Source organism: Salvelinus alpinus, chromosome 16 (genome assembly GCF_045679555.1).
Source record: "Salvelinus alpinus chromosome 16, SLU_Salpinus.1, whole genome shotgun sequence".
NCBI lineage: Eukaryota > Metazoa > Chordata > Actinopteri > Salmoniformes > Salmonidae > Salvelinus > Salvelinus alpinus.
This window is the reverse complement of record NC_092101.1, coordinates 45,519,574-45,539,409: the sequence shown is the minus strand read 5'-3', so window position 1 is coordinate 45,539,409 and position 19,836 is coordinate 45,519,574. Positions and strand designations below refer to the sequence as shown.

Sequence of the window (19,836 nt, the reverse complement as noted above, 5' to 3'; positions counted from 1 at the left end):
AGGTAAAGGTGGATAGGAGAGCTGCAGTGTGTTTGAAGCAGAGACCTCCCAGTGACATATCCATGTGGTTCAGATCAACTGGGTGGATATGATGCTGAGCAGTTAGATTACTCTGTAGACCAACCACTTCCACCGTACAGATCAGACTGAGCAGTTAGATTACTCTGTAGACCAACCACTTCCACCTTACAGATCAGACTGAGCAGTTAGATTACTCTGTAGACCAACCACTTCCACCGTACAGATCAGACTGAGCAGTTAGATTACTCTGTAGACCAACCACTTCCACCGTACAGATCAGACTGAGCAGTTAGATTACTCTGTAGACCAACCACTTCCACCTTACAGATCAGACTGACCAGTTAGATTACTCTGTAGACCAACCACTTCCACCTTACAGATCAGACTGAGCAGTTAGATTACTCTGTAGACCAACCCCTTCCACCTTACAGATCAGACTGACCAGTTAGATTACTCTGTAGACCAACCACTTCCACCTTACAGATCAGACTGGAGAGAGAGGTGGGGTGGGGGGGGGGGTGGGGGGTGAGAAGAGAGGCAGCGAGAGAAGGGTGTGTGGGGAGAGAGAGCGAAAGGATGGTGGAGAGAGGCAGAGCTAAATAGATGAGGGATGGGTTGAGCCAGGCAGAGAGAGAGATACGGGGAGAGGTTGGAGAGTGAGAGATGGGATGGAGAGAGAAGAGAGGGAGAGGGGGGGTGGGGAGAGAGAGGCAGCGAGAGCGATACGGGGAGAGGATGGGGAGAGAGGAGAAGAGAGAGGATGGGAAGAGAGAGAGTGAGGGAGAGGGAGAGAGAGTGAGTATGTAGCTGGCCTGTTGTGTGTTTGTGTAATATTATCTGGCCTTTCTAAACAAGCATCACACAGACCCACTCTGCTCCCATTGATCTGAAAACACTATTCAGTGTGTGCATATATGAAGGTCTGACCGGTGTGTGCATTGGAGGTTGGCCGTATGGCTGTTGGCCGTATGGCTGTTGGCCGTATGGCTGTTGGCCGTATGGCTGTTGGCCGTATGGCTGTTGGCCGTATGGATGTTGGCCGTATGGCTGTTATGGATGTTGGCCGTATGGATGTTGGCCGTATGGATGTTGGCCGTATGGATGTTGGCCGTATGGATGTTGGCCGTATGGATGTTGGCCGTATGGATGTTGGCCGTATGGATGTTGGCCGTATGGATGTTGGCCGTATGGATGTTGGATGTTGGCCGTATGGATGTTGGATGTTGGCCGTATGGATGTTGGCTGTTGGCCGTATGGATGTTGGCCGTATGGATGTTGGCCGTATGGATGTTGGCTGTTGGCCGTATGGATGTTGGCCGTATGGATGTTGGCCGTATGGATGTTGGCCGTATGGATGTTGGATGTTGGCCGTATGGATGTTGGCCGTATGGATGTTGGCCGTATGGATGTTGGCCGTATGGATGTTGGCCGTATGGATGTTGGATGTTGGCCGTATGGATGTTGGCCGTATGGATGTTGGCCGTATGGATGTTGGCCGTATGGATGTTGGATGTTGGCCGTATGGATATTGGCCGTATGGATGTTGGATGTTGGCCGTATGGCTGTTGGCCGTATGGATGTTGGCCGTATGGATGTTGGCCGTATGGCTGTTGGCCGTTTGGCTGTTGGCTGTTGGCCGTATGGCTGTTGGCCGTATGGCTGTTGGCCGTATGGCTGTTGGCCGTATGGCTGTTGGCCGTATGGCTGTTGGCCGTATGGATGTTGGCCGTATGGCTGTTGGCCGTATGGCTGTTGGCCGTATGGATTTTGGCCGTATGGATTTTGGCCGTATGGATGCTGGCCGTATGGCTGTCGGTGAGGGTCAACACGTGGGTGTGTGTGTTTTAGGACTGTGTTTGAGAGAACATGAATATTTCAGTGTTCATCCTGGGGTGCTAGATGGATGAGAGAGACAAACCCATCAATACCTGGCTGCATCTCCTATTCTGTTTGATTGAGGCGTGTGTGTGATGAGGTCTTTACTTCCGCATTACATCACCTGACCCGGCCCACCTCCGGTGTCGGGGTGATGGGATGATGCCTGGTTGCTTGGGTGGTTCTCCCTCGGCGTCCGGGGGGGGCACGGCAACAGCAGGCTGAGCATGTGTAGGTTGATATGTCGGTCTTACCGCACCCCCGGCCCAGACCTGTGTGTGTGTGAAGTATTAATAACAGTAATAGTGCTGCAATGTCCTTAACCCTATGTAGCTTTATAACCCTACAGTACAGTTGAAGTCGGATGTTTACATACACCTTAGCCAAATACATTTAAACTCAGTTTTTCACAATTCCTGACATTTAATCCAAGTAAAAATCCTGAGTCTTAGGTCAGTTAGGATCACCACTTTATTTTAAGAATGTGAAATGTCAGAATAATAGTAGAGAGAATGATTTATTTCAGCTTTTATTTCTTTCATCATATCCCCAGTGGGTCAGAAGTTTACAAACACTCAATTAGTATTTGGTAGCATTGCCTTTAAATTGTTTAACTTGGGTCAAACGTTTCAGGTAGCCTTCCACAAGCTTCCCACAATAAGTTGGGTGAATTTTGGCCCATTCCTCCTGACAGAGCTGGTGTAACTGAGTCAGGTTTGTAGGCCTCCTTGCTTGCACACGCTTTTTCAGTTCTGCCCACACATTTTCTATAGGATTGAGGTCAGGGCTTTGTGATGGCCACTCCAATACCTTGACTTTGTTGTCCTTAAGCCATTTTGACACAACTTTGAAAGTATGCTTGGGGTCCTTGTCCATTTGGAAGATCCATTTGCGACCAAGCTTTAACTTCCTGACTGGTGTCTTGAGATGTTGCTTCAATATATCCACATAATTTTCCTTCCCTCATGATGCCATCTATTTTGTGAAGTGCACCAGTCCCTCCTGAAGCAAAGCACCCCCACAACATGATGCTGCCACCTCCATGCTTCACGGTTGGGATGGTGTTCTTCAGCTTGCAAGCGTCCCCCTTTTACCTCCAAACATAACAATGGTCATTATGGCCAAACAGTTCTATTTGTGTTTCATCAGACCAGAGGACATTTCTCCAAAAAGTACCATCTTTGTCCCCATGTGCAGTTGCAAACCGTAGTCTGGCTTTTGTATGGCGGTTTTGGAGCAGTGTCTTCTTCCTTGCTGAGCAGCCTTTCAGGTAATGTCGATATAGGACTCGTTTTACTGTGGATATAGATACTTTTGTACCCGTTTCCTCCAGCATCTTCACAAGGTCCTTTGCTGTTGTTCTGGGATTGATTTGCACTTTTCACACCAAAGTACGTTCATCTCTAGGAGACAGAACGCGTCTCCTTCCTGAGCGGTATGACGGCTGCATGGTCCCATGGTGTTTATACTTGTGTACTATTGATTGTACAGATGAACGTGGTACCTTCAGGCGTTTGGAAATTGCTCCCTAGGATGAACCAGACTTGTGGAGGTCTACAATAATTCTTCTGAGGTCTTATCTGATATCTTTTGATTTTCCCATGATGTCAAGCAAGGAGGCACTGAGTTTGAATGTAGGCCTTGAAATACATCCACAGGTACACCTCCAATTGACTGAAATAATGTCAAATAGCCTATCAGAAGCTTCTAAAGCCATGACATAATTTTGTGAAATTTTCCAAGCTTTTTAAAGGCACAGTCAACTTAGTGTATGTAAACTTCTGACACACTGGAATTGTGATACAGTGAAATAATCTGAAATAAACAATTGTTGGAAATATGCACAAAGTAGATGTCCAAACCGACTATCCAAAACTATAGTTTGTAAGCAATACATTTGTGGAGTGGTTGAAAAACAAGTTTTAACATACACGTAGGTTGGAGTCATTAACTTCTGACTTCAACTTTTTATACAGTGCCCTCCATAATTATTGGGACTGTGAAGCATTTTTTCTTGTTTTGGCTCGATACTTCAAAAGTTTGGATCGTACGTGAAATTTTTCTGAAATGTAATTTTTTCTCTCAAATTTTGTGCACAAATTTGTTTACATCCCTGTTAGTGAGCATTTCTCCTTCGCCGCACCTAACTGCAGTCAGGTCAAGATCCTGGTGAGGATGACGAGCACGCAGATTAGGTTCCTGGAGAGTGTTTGTGCAGAAATTGTTTGATTGTACAAACCTACAGTTTCATCAGCTGTACGGGTGGCTGGTCTCAAATGAACCCGCAGGTGAAGAAGCCGGATGTGGAGGTCCTGGGCTGGCGTGGTTACCATTTGGACGTACTGCCAAATTCTCTAAAATTATATTGGAGGCGGCTTATGGTAGAAAAATTCACATGTAATTATCTGGCAACAGCTCTGGTGAACATTCCTGCTTGATATGCATATCAAGAAGCTGATTAAACAGCATTATCATTACACAGGTGCACCTTGTGCTGGGGACAATAAAAGGCCACTCTAAAATGTTCAGTTTAGTCACACAACACAATGCCACAGATGTCTCAAGTGTTGAGGGAGTGGGCAATTGGCATGCTGACTGCAGGAATGTCCACCAGAGCTGTTGCCAGCTGTTGTAGCTTTATACCCCCAAGTAGCTGTATACCCCCAAGTAGCTGTATACCCCCAAGTAGCTGTATACCCCCAAGTAGCTGTATACCCCCAAGTAGCTGTATACCCCCAAGTAGCTGTATACCCCCAAGTAGCTGTATACCCCCAAGTAGCTGTATACCCCCAAGTAGCTGTATACCCCCAAGTAGCTGTATACCCCCAAGTAGCTGTATACCCCCAAGTAGATGTATACCCCCAAGTAGATGTATACCCCCAAGTAGCTGTATACCCCCAAGTAGCTGTATACCCCCGTGTAGCTGTATACCCCCGTGTAGCTGTATACCCCCGTGTAGCTGTATACCCCCGTGTAGCTGTATACCCCCGTGTAGATGTATACCCCCAAGTAGATGTATACCCCCAAGTAGCTGTATACCCCCAAGTAGCTGTATACCCCCAAGTAGCTGTATACCCCCAAGTAGCTGTATACCCCCAAGTAGCTGTATACCCCCAAGTAGCTGTATACCCCCGTGTAGCTGTATACCCCCGTGTAGCTGTATACCCCCGTGTAGCGTCAAACCCCCGTGTAGCGTCAAACCCCCGTGTAGCGTCAAACCCCCGTGTAGCGTCAAACCCCCGTGTAGCTGTATACCCCCGTGTAGCGTCAAACCCCCGTGTAGCGTCAAACCCCCGTGTAGCTTAATACTCCTGTGTAGCGTTTTAACCCTATGTAGCTTTAAACCCTAAATAGCGTCATACCCCTATATAGCTTTGTATCACTATATTGCTTTACTGTATACCCCTATGTAGCTTCATACCCCTATGTAGCTTTATACCCCAAAATAGCTGTATAGCCCTATATTGCTTTAGTGTATACCCCTATATAGCTTCAAACCCGTATGTAGCTTTATACTCCTAAATTGCTTTATTCCCCTATATAGCTTAATACCCCTTAAATAGCTTAATACCCCTAAATAGCTTAATATCTCTAAATAGCTTAATACCCCTATTAGCTTAATACCCCTTAATAGCTTTATAACCATGTATAGCTTTATAACCATGTATAGCTTTATACCCCTACAGTATAAGGCTTTATGCCCCTGGATGTTTGACCTTATAATAAAAGATGAGAACATGCTATATATTGTTAAGAGATATGTGTCCCTGTTGTAGCTATGCATCATGTATGGACTATGCGTCCTTAAAGGCATCTGTATACTGTAGCTCTGCTGTGAAAACGCTTACATGTTTTGTTCATTTCACACTTTTAACATCTAATTAAAAATGTGTCACATAGTATGCCAGTGTTATCCACTGAGCATTACCTTGGCGCCTTCTCTCCCTACTGCTGGCCCTACTGTCATAGTTTAATGTGATAGCTTAGTGAATTAATTTGTGTGTATGTGTCTACACACACATTCTCTCTCTTAGGTCGGCATGAATTAATACAGCACATTATATCACATTAACAGACATTAAACAGCGTCTAACTTTGTTTTCCCTCATAATTTGTCATGCTTTAAGACTGAAGAAAGAAAGGGGGAGGGCTGATTCCATCTGATAGGCTGTTCTATTCAACAGGGGAGGGCTGATTCCATCTGATAGGCTGTTCTATTCAACAGGGGAGGGCTGATTCCATCTGATAGGCTGTTCTATACAACAGGGCAGGCTGATTCCATCTGATAGGCTGTTCTATTCAACAGGGGAGGCTGATTCCATCTGATAGGCTGTTCTATTCAACAGGGGAGGGCTGATTCCATCTGATAGGCTGTTCTATTCAACAGGGGAGGGCTGATTCCATCTGATAGGCTGTTCTATTCAACAGGGGAGGGCTGATTCCATCTGATAGGCTGTTCTATTCAACAGGGGAGGCTGATTCCATCTGATAGGCTGTTCTATTCAACAGGGGAGGCTGATTCCATCTGATAGGCTGTTCTATACAACAGGGGAGGCTGATTCCATCTGATAGGCTGTTCTATACAACAGGGGAGGCTGATTCCATCTGATAGGCTGTTCTATTCAACAGGGGAGGCTGATTCCATCTGATAGGCTGTTCTATTCAACAGGGGAGGGCTGATTCCATCTGATAGGCTGTTCTATACAACAGGGGAGGCTGATTCCATCTGATAGGCTGTTCTATTCAACAGGGGAGGGCTGATTCCATCTGATAGGCTGTTCTATTCAACAGGGGAGGCTGATTCCATCTGATAGGCTGTTCTATACAACAGGGGAGGCTGATTCCATCTGATAGGCTGTTCTATTCAACAGGGGAGGCTGATTCCATCTGATAGGCTGTTCTATTCAACAGGGGAGGGCTGATTCCATCTGATAGGCTGTTCTATTCAACAGGGGAGGGCTGATTCCATCTGATAGGCTGTTCTATACAACAGGGGAGGCTGATTCCATCTGATAGGCTGTTCTATACAACAGGGGAGGGCTGATTCCATCTGATAGGCTGTTCTATTCAACAGGGGAGGGCTGATTCCATCTGATAGGCTGTTCTATTCAACAGGGGAGGCTTATTCCATCTGATAGGTTGTTCTATTCAACAGGGGAGGCTGATTCCATCTGATAGGCTGTTCTATTCAACAGGGGAGGCTGATTCCATCTGATAGGCTGTTCTATTCAACAGGGGAGGCTGATTCCATCTGATAGGCTGTTCTATTCAACAGGGGAGGCTGATTCCATCTGATAGGCTGTTCTATACAACAGGGGAGGGCTGATTCCATCTGATAGGCTGTTCTATACAACAGGGGAGGCTGATTCCATCTGATAGGCTGTTCTATTCAACAGGGGAGGCTGATTCCATCTGATAGGCTGTTCTATTCAACAGTTGGGAAAGCAAACGAGAGGGAGAGAGAGAGAGCAATACTCATTAGGCATCAAAGTCAAAGGAACTGCACAATATTAAAAGACGTGTTATAGATGGAAGGAAAGCAGTGTGTAAACCTACCAAAAAACAATTAGGAAACAACAAATTCAATCCGTTTTAGACAACTTCCTGTACAAAATATTGGTGTAAACTTGGACAAAACTTGGCAGTAGAAAATCTTAACAGTATATTTGACCTTTCAGCTTCCCTACCAAATCTAAAAACAACCTAAGAAAATTAACAACAATGACAAATAGTTTGATGAAGAATGCAAAAACTTAAGAAATTGAGAAACCTATCCAAACAAAAACATAGAGACACAGAACCTGAGCCTTCACTGGTGAATCACTAAAACAATACAGAAATACACTACGGAAACAGCAAGACAGGAATCAGCTCAATGTTATTGAAGAATAGATAGAATCTAACCACTTCTGGGGAAATTGAAACTCTCTAAACAAACAACAACACAAAGAGTTATCTATCCAAAACGGAGATGTGTGGATAAACCACTTCTCCAATCTTCTTGGCTCTATAACAAAGAACAAACAGCAAAAACATTTTTAGAATCAGCTATTAAAGACTACCAGAACCCATTGGATTCTCCAATTACATTAAATGAACTACAGGACTAAATACAAACCCTCCAACCCAAAAAGGCCTGTTGGGTTGATGGTATCCTACATGACATTATAAAATATACACACCTCAAATTACAATTGGCTATACTTAAACTCTTTAACATCATCCTCAGCTCAGGCATCTTCCCCAATATTTGGAACCAAGGATTGATAACCCCAATTCACAAAAGTGGAGACAAATTTGACCCCAATAACTAACGTGAGATATGCGTCAACAGCAACCTTGGGAAAATCCTCTGCATTATTATTAAATCAAATTAAATTTTATTAGTGACATGCGCCAAATACATCAGTGATACTTACAGTGAAATGCTTAATTATGAGCCCCTAAACAACAATGCAGTTTAATAAAAAATATGAATAAGAATAAGAAATAAAGTAACAAGTAATTAAAGAGCAGCAGTAAAATAACAATAGCAAGTCTATATACAGGGGATACCGGTACAGAGTCAATGTGCGGGGGCACCGGTTAGTTGAGGTAGTATGTACATGTAGGTAGAATTATTAAGTGACTATGTATAGATGATAACAACAGAGAGTAGCAGCGGTGTAAAGGGAGGGGGGGGGTCTCCTGTAGAGTGCAGCTGTAGAACCTTTTGAGGATCTGAGGACCCATGCCAAATCATTTCAGTCTCCCGAGGGGGAAAAGGTTTTGTCGTGCCCTCTTCACGACTGTCTTGGTGTGCTTGGACCACGTTAGTTTGTTTGTGATGTGGACACCAAGGAACTTGAAGCTCTCAACCTGCTCCACTACAGCCGCGTCGATGAGAATAGAGGCGTGCTCTGTCCTCTTTTTCCTGTAGTCCACAATCATCTCCTTTGTCTTGATCACGTTGAGGGAGAGGTTGTTGTCCTGGCACCACACCACCAGGTCTCTGACCTCCCTATAGGCTGTCTCGTCGTTATCGGTGATCAGGCCTACCACAGCTGTGTCATCGGCAAACTTAATGATGGTGTTGGAGTCGTGCCTGGCCGTGCAGTCATGAGTGAACAGGGAGTACAGGAGGGGACTGAGCAAGCACCCCTGAGGGGTCCCCGTGTTGAGGATCAGCGTGGCGGACGTGTTGTTACCTACTCTTACCACCTGGGGTGGCCCGTCAGGAAGTCCAGGATCCAGTTGCAGAGGGATGTGTTTAGTCCCAGTGTACTTAGCTTATTGATGAGCTTTGAGGGCACTATGGTGTTGAACGCTGAACTGTAGTCAATGAACAGCATTCTCACATAGGTGTTCCTTTTGTCCAGGTGGGAAAGGGCAGTGTTAGGGCGGTATGCAAATTGGAGTGGGTCTAGGGTTGCTGGGATAATGGTGTTGATTACAGTCATGACCAGCCGTTCAAAGCACTTCATGGCTACCGACGTGAGTGCTATGGGTTGGTAGTCATTTAGGCAGGTTACCTTAGTGTTCGCGGGCACAGGGACTATGGTGTTCTGCTTGAAACATGTTGGCATTATAGAAAATGTAAGTGAAGACACTTGCCAGTTGGTCAGCGCATGCTCGCAGTACACATCCTGGTAATCCTTCTGGCCCTGCGGCCTTGTGAATGTTGACCTGTTTAAAGGTCTTATCACGTCAGTTGCGGAGAGCGTGATCACGCAGTCTTCCGGAATAGCTGGTGCTCTCATGCATGTTTCAGTGTTATTTTCCTCGAAGCGAGCATAGAAGTAGTTTAGCTCGTCTGGTAGGCTTGTGTCACTGGGCAGCTCTCGGGTGTGCGTCCCTTTGTAGTCTGTAATGGTTTGCAAGCCCTGCCACATCCGACGAGCATCAGAGCAGGTGTGGTACGATTCGATTTTAGTCCTGTAATGACGCTTTGCCTGTTTAATGGTTCGTCGGAGGGCATAGCGGGATTTCTTCTAAGCTTCCGGGTTAGAGTCCCGCTCCTTGAAAGCAGCAGCTCTAGCCTTTAGCTCAGTGTGGATGTTGCTTGTAATCCATGGCTTCTGGTTGGGGTATGTACGTACGGTCACTGTCGGGACGACGTTATTGATGCACTTATTGTTGAAGCCAATGCCATCGGAGGAATCCTGGAACATATTCCAGTCTGTGCTAGCATAACAGTCCTGTAGCTTAGCATCTGCTTCATCTTACAACTTTTTTATTGATCGAGTCACTGGTACTTCCTGTTTGAATTTTTGCTTGTAAGCAGAAATCAGGAGGATAGAATTATGGTCAGATTTGCCAAATGGAGGGCGAGGGAGAGCTTTGTATGCGTCTCTGTGTTTGGCGTAAAGGTGGTCAAGTTTTTTTCCCTCTGGTTGCACATTTAACATGCTGGTAGAAATTTGGTAAAATGGATTTAAGTTACCCTGCATTAAAGTCCCCGGCCACTAGGAGTGCCACCTCTGGGTGTGCGTTTTCCTGTTTGCTTATGGCGGAATACAGCTCATTCAATTTGGTCTTAGTACCAGCGTCAGTCTGTGGTGGTATGTCGACAGCTACGAAAAATACAGATGAAAACTCTCTAGGTAGATAGTGTGGTCTACAGCTTATCATGAGATACTCTATCTCAGGTGAGCCAAAACTCGAGACTTCCTTAGATATCATGCACCAGCTGTTATTTGCAAAAATACATAGTCCGCTGCCCCTTGTCTTACCAGACGCCGCTGTTCTGTCCTGCTGATACAGCATATAACCATCCAGCTGTATGTTGATAACATTGTCATTCAGCCACAACTTCGTGAAGCATAAGATCTTACAGTTTTGAATGTCCCGTTGGTAGTTTAATCTTCCGCATTGGTCATCGATTTTATTTTCCAAAGATTGCAAGTTTGCTAGCAGAATGGAAGGAAGTGGGGGTTTATTCGATCGCCTACGAATTCTCAGAAGGCAGTCCTCCTTCTGTCCCCTTTTTCTCTGCCATCTCTTCACGCAAATCACGGGGATCAGGGCCTGTTCCCGGGACAGCAGTACATCGTTAACGTCAGGCTCGTCGGACTCATTAAAGGAAAAAAAGGATTCTGTCAGTCCGTGGTGAGTAATCGCAGTCCTGATGTCCAGAAGTTATTTTCGGTCATAAGAGACGGTAGCAGCAACATTGTGTACAAAATAAGTTACAAACAACGCGAAGAAACAAACAAAAAAACACATTTGGTTAGGAATACATAAATCTTCAGCCTTGCTCTCTGGCGCCATCATAGAACAGCAGACTTGTACATTTCCTCAGTGAAAACAATGTACTGAGCAAATGTCACATTGGCTTTATACCAAATTACCATAAGACAGACCACATGTTCACCCTGCACACCCTAATTGACAAACAAACAAACAAACCAAAGCAAAGGCAAAGTCTTCTCATGCTTTGTTGATTTCCAAAAAGCCTTCGACTCAATTTGGCATGAGGGTCTGCTATACAAATGAATGGAAAGTGGTGTTGGGGGGAAAAACATACGTCACTATAAAATCCATGTACACAAACAACAAGTGTGCGGTTAAAATTGGCAAAAACATTTCTTTCCACAGGGCCATGGTGTGAGACAGGGATGCAGCTTAAGCCCCACCCTCTTCAATATACATATCAACTAATTAATCTGCAGGTGATCTGGTGTTTCTGTCCCCAACCAAGGAGGACCTATAGCAGCACCTAGATCTTCTGCAGAGACTCTCACACCTGGGCCCTGACAGTAAAAAATAATGGTGTTCCAAGAAAGATCCAGTTGCCAGGACCACAAATACAAATTCCATCTAGACACCGTTGCCCTAGAGCACACAAAAAAACCTAGACCTACCTCTGCCTAAACGTCAGCGCCACAGGTAACTTCCACAACGCTGTCAACGATCTTAGAGACAAGGCAAGAAGGGCCTTCTATGCCATCAAAAGGAACATAACATTTGACGTTACAATTAGGATCTGGCTAAAAATACTTCAATCAGCTATAAATCCCATTGTCCTTGATGGAACTTGTGTGAGTGTAATATTTATTGTTCACGCTTTTTTTGTTTATTTCACTTTTGTTTACTTGCTTTGGCAATGTAAACAAATGTTTCCCATGTCAATAAAGCCCCTTGGGGGGGGGGGAGGGGGTGTGAGCGAGAGATCGATATTCATTAAGAGTGAGAAGAACCTACAGTCGTGGCCAAAAGTATTGAGAATGACACAAATATTAATTTTCACAAAGTTTGCTGCTTCAGTGTCTTTAGATATTTTTGTCAGATGTTACTATGGAATACTGAAGTATAATTACAAGCATTTCATAAGTGTCAAAGGCTTTTATTGACAATTGCATGAAGTTGATGCAAAGAGTCAATATTTGCAGTGTTGACCCTTCTTTTTCAAGACCACTGCAATCCGCCCTGGCATGCTGTCAATTAACTTCTGGGCCACATCCTGACTGATGGCAGCCCATTCTTGCATAATCAATGCTTGGAGTTTGTCAGAATTTGTGGGTTTTTGTTTGTCCACCCGCCTCTTGAGGATTGACCACAAGTTCTCAATGGGATTAAGGTCTGGGGAGTTTCCTGGCCATGGACCCAAAATATCGATGTTTTGTTCCCCGAGCCACTTAGTTATCACTTTGCATTATGGCAAGGTGCTCCATCATGCTGGAAAAGGCATTGTTCGTCACCAAACTGTTCCTGGACGGTTGGGAGAAGTTGCTCTCGGAGGATGTGTTGGTACCATTCTTTATTCATGGCTGTGTTCTTACGCAAAATTTTGAGTGAGCCCACTCCCTTGGCTGAGAAGCAACCCCACACATGAATGGTCTCAGGATGCTTTACTGTTGGCATGACACAGGACTGATGGTAGCGCTCACCTTGTCTTCTCCGGATGCCCCAAACAATCGGAAAGGGGATTTATTAGAGAAAATTACTTTACCCCAGTCCTCAGCAGTCCAATCCCTGTACCTTTTGCAGAATATCAGTCTGTCCCTAATGTTTTTCCTGGAGAGAAGTGACTTCTTTGCTGCCCTTCTTGACACCAGGCCATCCTCCAAAAGTCTTCGCCTCACTGTGCGTGCAGATGCACTCACACCTGCCTGCTACCATTCCCGAGCAAGCTCTGTACTGGTGGTGCCCCGATCTCGCAGCTGAATCAACTTTAGGAGACGGTCCTGGCGCTTGCTGGACTTTCTTGGGCGCCCTGAAGCCTTCTTCACAACAATTGAACCGCTCTCCTTGAAGTTCTTGATGATCCGATAAATGGTTGATTTAGGTGCAATCTTACTGGCAGCAATTTCTTTGCATGTGAAGCCCTTTTTGTGCAAAGAAATGATGACGGCACTTGTTTCCTTGCAGGTAACCATGGTTGACAGAGGAAGAACAATGATTCCAAGCACCACCCTCCTTTTGAAGCTTCCAGTCTGTTATTCGAACTCAATCAGCATGACAGAGTGACCTCCAGCCTTGTCCTCGTCAACACTCACACCTGTGTTAACGAGAGAATCACTGACATGATGTCAGCTGGTCCTTTTGTGGCAGGGCTGAAATGCAGTGGAAATGTTTTTTGGGGATTCAGTTCATTTGCATGGCAAAGAGGGACTTTGCAATTAATTGCAATTCATCGGATCACTCTTCATAACATTCTGGAGTATATGCAAATTGCCATCATACAAACTGAGACAGCAGACTTTGTGAAAATTAATATTTGTGTCATTCTCTAAACTTTTGCCCACGACTGTAGACCTAACATACATCCTCCTGAACATTTTTATTTTTTTTATTTTTTTTCTTTCTCACCTTTATTTAACCAGGTAGGCTAGTTGAGAACAAGTTTTCATTTGCAACTGCGACCTGGCCAAGATAAAGCATAGCAGTGTGAACAGACAACAACACAGAGTTACAAATGGAGTAAACAATAAACAAGTCAATAACATGGTAGAAAAAAAAGAGAATCTATATACAATGTGTACAAAAGGCATGAGGTAGGCAATAAATCGAATAATTACAATTTAGCAGATTAACACTGGAGTGATAAATCATCAGATGATCATGTGCAAGAAGAGATACTGGTGTGCAAAAGAGCAGAAAAGTAAATAAATAAAAGCAGTATGGGGGGTGAGGTAGGTAAATTGGGTGGGTAGTTTACAGATGGACTATGTACAGCTGCAGCGATCGGTTAGCTGCTCGGATAGCAGATTTTTAAAGTTGTTGAGGGAGATAAAAGTCTCCAACTTCAGAGATTTTTGCAATTCGTTCCAGTCGCAGGCAGCAGAGAACTGGAAGGAAAGGCGTCCAAATGAGGTTTTGGCTTTAGGGATGATCAGTGAGATACACCTGCTGGAGCGCGTGCTACGGGTGGGTGTAGCCATCGTGACCAGTGAACTGAGATAAGGCGGCACTTTACCTAGCATAGCCTTGTAGATGACCTGGAGCCAGTGGGTCTGACGACGAACATGTAGCGAGGGCCAGCCGACTAGGGCATACAGGTCGCAGTGGTGGGTCGTATAAGGTGCTTTAGTAACAAAACGGATGGCACTGTGATAAACTGCATCCAGTTTGCTAAGTAGAGTATTGGAAGCTATTTTGTAGATGACATCGCCGAAGTCGAGGATCGGTAGGATAGTCAGTTTTACTAGGGTAAGTTTGGCGGCGTGAGTGAAGGAGGCTTTGTTGCGGAATAGAAAGCCGACTCTAGATTTGATTTTGGATTGGAGATGTTTGATATGAGTCTGGAAGGAGAGTTTGCAGTCTAGCCAGACACCTAGGTACTTATAGATGTCCACATATTCTAGGTCGGAACCGTCCAGGGTGGTGATGCTAGTCGGGCGTGCGGGTGCAGGCAGCGAACGGTTGAAAAGCATGCATTTGGTTTTACTAGCGTTTAAGAGCAGTTGGAGGCCACGGAAGGAGTGTTGTATGGCATTGAAGCTCGTTTGGAGGTTAGATAGCACAGTGTCCAAGGAAGGGCCGGAAGTATACAGAATGGTGTCGTCTGCGTAGAGGTGGATCAGGGAATCGCCCGCAGCAAGAGCAACATCATTGATGTATACAGAGAAAAGAGTCGGCCCGAGAATTGATCCCTGTGGTACCCCCATAGAGACTGCCAGAGGACCGGACAACATGCCCTCCGATTTGACACACTGAACTCTGTCTGCAAAGTAGTTGGTGAACCAGGCAAGGCAGTCATTAGAAAAACCGAGGCTACTGAGTCTGCCGATAAGAATATGGTGATTGACAGAGTCGAAAGCCTTGGCCAGGTCGATGAAGACGGCTGCAAAGAGAGGGGGACATGGAGGGAGAGAGAGAGGGAGGAAGGGAGGGAGAGAGACCGGGAGGGAGTGAGAGAGAGAGAGAGGGGGTAGAAAGAGAGATAACCTGGTAATAACAAGGTAATAACATGGCCAGGGCCTCATGCTAACTCAGACTGAACTGTAGAGAAGAACACAGACACTGCACAGCGACCGTGCTAGATGGGCGAGGAGGTGGCAGACAACCAGCAAGAGAAAAAAGTGAGGTGTGTGTGCATGCCACCAGCAGTCCCTCAGACAGACAGCAGGCGTGCGTGTGCGGTAATAAACCCTGGAATACCAATGAGCCCACACACAGGTCCTAGAGGTCATAGAGTGAGTCAGTCATCTCACCCATCGCCATGACGCCCAGCCTGCAGTGAGTCTGAGAGAGTGGGGGGGCCCTGTGTGTGTGCAGGGCCGGCAGCTGTCAGGGGCCAGTAGTAACAGATCCTAATGAACCAGATGAATAGTGCAAAAACTCCCAAATACAAACAGGACAGTTGACATTTTTCTTCTGTCAAAAGCAGAAGATGCATGAAAATACAATGGTACAACCCTTTACTGGCCACAGCTGCTGTCTGCCTACCCCTACCATCTCTCTCCCTCTCTCTTTCTACCCCCTCTCTCTCTCTCTCACTCCCTCCCGGTCTCTCTCCCTCCCTTCCTCCCTCTCTCTCTCCCTCCATGTCCTCTTTTCTTTTCTTTTCTCTCTCTCTCTCTCTCTCTCTCTCCCTCTCTCTCCCTTCCTCTCTCTCTCTTTCTCTCCCTCTCTCTCTCCCTTCCTCTCTCTCTCCAAGGAATACATGCCAGAACCCTACCTCTCCCCCTGCCACACACACAGTGGGCTACAATAGTGTGTATAAGTGATGATGTAGTGGGGGGGGGATTTCGAGGGGAGATATTCTAGCACCAGCATCCTTACTTCTTATTGGCTGATGTGCCAGAGCCTGTCTTAACCATGTCCAACACCCCCTGTTAGATGGAGGGATGGAGAGAGGGGTTGAATAACTGCTTCGATGGAAGCATCGTCTCCTTTCCTATCCTCCCCTCGTTGCTAGGCAACCCCTTGGTTGCTTGATTAAGCACTGGTAAATGATAAAGATGGTGTGAGGAAAAGAGAGAGAGAAAAGGGGAGAGATAATGAAACATCTGGAAGAAAAGTGACACCAGTCTCGATGGCTGCTTCAGCTAATGTCTGCCTCTCACTCCTCTACCTACTCTCCCCTTCCTCCCGCCTTTCTCCACTCTCCCTATATCCTCCTTTACCCACTCCCCCTCCTTCCCTTCTCCTCCACTCTACCTCTTCTCTGTGGCTACGCTCGCCTGCCTTCCTTTTTCAGAGAAGGGGCCTCAATGTTCCACCTAACTGAGATGTCCCCCCTTCTCTCTCCTCCCTCCTTTCTCCTCTTAGTTTTAATAGAGAAACGGAGCAGGAGAAAACCAGTCAACTGGAGGGAAACAAACAAGCAAAAATAACTTTCTGGGATTACATTTTTTTGGTTCAGTTGATTTGAAATCCAACCATTCTCTATCTCACACATACACAGACTTCAGTCCAATGGTTACACATACACTGAGTGGACAAAACATTAGGAACACCTTCCTAATATTGAGTTGCACCCCCTTTTCCCCTCAGAACAGCCTCAATTCGTCTGGGAATGGACTCTCCAAGGTGTTGAAAGCGTTCCACAGGGATGTTGGCCCATGTTTACTCCAATGCTTCCCACAGTTGTGTCAAATTGGCTGGATGTCCGAAGGGTGGTGGACCATTCTTGAGACACACGGGAAACTGTTGAGTGTGAAAAACCCATCAGCTTTTCAGTTCTTGACACACTTAAACCAGTGCACCTGTTATCTACTAACATAACCCGTTCAAAGGCACTTAAATCTTTTGTCTTGCCCATTCACCCACTGAATGGCACACATACACAATCCATGTCTCAATTGTCTCAAGGCTTAAAAATCCTTCTTTAACCTGCCTCCTCCCCTTCATCTACACTGATTGAAGTGTAGATCCCTTATTGACATCAATAAGGAATCATACATTTCACCTGGATTCACGAGGTCAGTATGCCATGGAAAGTGCAGGTGTTTCTAATTTTCTGTACACTGTGTACATCGAGAGCCAAATTCAGATGCAGTGTTTTCTTTGTCTTCCAGAGAATTGGGTACACCGTTGTGTGTAATTTTTTTCATATTTTTTTTCTTCATTTAACCTTGATTTAACTAGGCAAGTCAGTTAAGAACAAATTAATATTTACAATGATGGCCTACCCCGGCCAAACCCGGACGACGCTGGGCCAATTGTGCGCTGCCCTATAGGACTCCCAATCACGGCCGGATGTGATACAGCCTGGATCCTTAACTAAATGTCTCTCTTCTTCCCTCCCTCAGATGGCAGCTCTCCAGAGCCCGTTCTACGGTGATAAGATGAACCTGTACTCTCTTTGTAAGAAGATAGAGCAGTGTGACTACCCTCCACTTCCATCTGACCACTACTCTGAAGAGGTACTTCTCCAACTCTCACTCTTTCACCTTCTCTCCATCTCTCACCCCCAAATCTCACTCGTTGACCCTGGAATCAGTAGTATAGATCCCTCTATATACATTCAAAGAAAGATGCAGGCCTCATCCCAAACCAATGGGAAAGTATGGAATATTACAATGGGTTACCCCAAACTGCAACTTGTAAGTGATCATATTCTATTAAAAGCCTCTAGGCAAGAACTGACATTGGGGCTGAATCTGAATGGTGTATTTAGTGTCATATATCCTTCAGTTGTAGTTGTGCATGCGTTTTCAAATCAAATTGTATTTGTCACATGCGCCAAATACAACAGGTGTTTGTGAAATGCGTACATACCTTTAAACAAAAATGCAGTTCAAGAAATAGAGTTAAGAAAATATTTACTAAATAAACTAAAGTAAAAACTAAAATAAATAGTAACACAAAAGAACAAAACAGGGGGTACCAGTAGCAAGTCGATGTGCGGTGGTACAGGTTAGTCAAGGACATGTGTACATGTAGGTGAAGTGACTATGCATAGATAATAACAGTGAGTTGAATCAGTGTAAAAACAATGGGGGGGGGTCAATGTAAATAGTCCGGGTGGCCATTTGATTAATTGTTCAGCAGTCTTATGGCTTGGGGGTAGAAGCTGTTAAGGAGGCTTTTGGTCCTAGACTTGGCGCTCAGGTACCGCTTGCCGTGCGGTAGCAGAGAAAACAGTCTATGACTGAGTCTTTGGCCATTTTTAGGGCCTTCCTCTGACATCGTCTAGTATGTATGTCCTGGATGGCAGGAAGCTCATCGGCCCCATGGAGAGCATGATCACACCGTTGTCCGAAACAGCTGGTGCTCTCATGAATGCTTCAGTGTTGCTTGCCTTGAAGCGAGCATAAAATGCATTTAGCTCATCTTGTAGGCTTGTGACAATGGGCAGCTCGTGGCTGGGTTTCCCTTTTCTAGTCCGTAATAGTTTGCAAGCCCTGCCACATTCAATGAGCATCAGAGCCGGTGTAGTATGATGCAATCTTAGTCCTATATTGAGGCTTTGCCTGTTGATGGTTCATCTGAGGGCATAGCGGGATTTCTTACAAGCGTCCAGATTAGTGTCCCTCTCCTTAAAAGCGGCAGCTCTAGCCTTTAGCTCGGTGCGGATGTTGTAATCCATGGCTTCTGGTTGGGATATGTACTCACGGTCACTGTGGGAACGATGTCATCGATGCACTTATTGATAAAGCCAGTGACTGATGTTGTGTACTCCTCAATGCCAATGGATGAATCCCGGAACATATTCCGTTCTGTGCAAAACACTCCTGTAGCATTTGCAACATTTGACCACTTCCGTATTGAGTGAGTCACTGGTACTTCCTGTTTAGAGTTTTTGCTTATAAGCAGGAATCAGAAGGATAGTTATAGTCAGATTTGCCAAATGAAGGACGAAGGAGAACTTTGTGTGCGTCTCTGTTTGTGGAGTAAAGGTGGTCTAGAGTTTTTTTCCCCTCTGGTTGCACATTTAACATGCTGGTAGAAATGAGGTAAAAGGGATTTAAGTTTGCCTGCTTTAAAGTCCCCGGCCACTTGGAGCGCCGCTTCTGGATGAGCATTTTCTTGTTTGCTTATGACCTTATACAGCTTGTTGAGTGCAGTCTTAGTGCCATCATCGGTTTGTGGTGGTAAATAGACAGCTACAAAAAATATAAATGTAAACTCTCTTGGTAGATAGTGTGGTCTACAGTTTATCATGATGTACTCTACCTCAGGCGAGCAATACCTAGAGACTACCTTAATATTAGACATCGCGCACCAGCAGTGATTGACCAATAGACACACACCACCACCCCTCATCTTATCGTAGCTGTACTGTCCTGTCGATGCATAGAAAACACAGCCAACTGTATATTATCTGTGTTGTTTTTCAGCCACGACTCGGTGAAACATACGATATTACAGTTTTAATGTCCCATTGGTAGGATAGTCTTGAACGGAGCTCATCCAGTTATTCTCCAGTGATTGCCAGTTTATTCTCAAGTTGGCCAATACAACAGATGGTAGAGGAGGTTACCCACTCGTCGACGAATTCTCACAAGGCACCCTGATCTCCGCCCCCTGTCTTTTCTTCCCTCGAATGACAGGGATTTGGGCCTGGTCTCA

At 45.4% G+C, this 19,836-nt stretch overlaps 1 protein-coding gene across 5 annotated transcripts in view; it reads left to right on the top strand.

The window, feature by feature from the left end:
- nek7 (NIMA-related kinase 7) overlaps positions 1 to 19,836 on the top strand; it is a 150,761-nt gene that overhangs the window by 113,480 nt on the left and 17,445 nt on the right. For all 5 annotated transcript variants that reach the window (XR_011668367.1, XR_011668366.1, XM_071346384.1 and 2 more), the window contains one exon: positions 17,574 to 17,687. Coding sequence is in view for 3 of the 5 variants with exons in the window: in XM_071346384.1 (XP_071202485.1) it covers positions 17,574 to 17,687 (114 nt within the window). In the remaining 2 variants the exon portion in view is untranslated. The remainder of the gene's footprint in view (positions 1 to 17,573; positions 17,688 to 19,836) is intronic.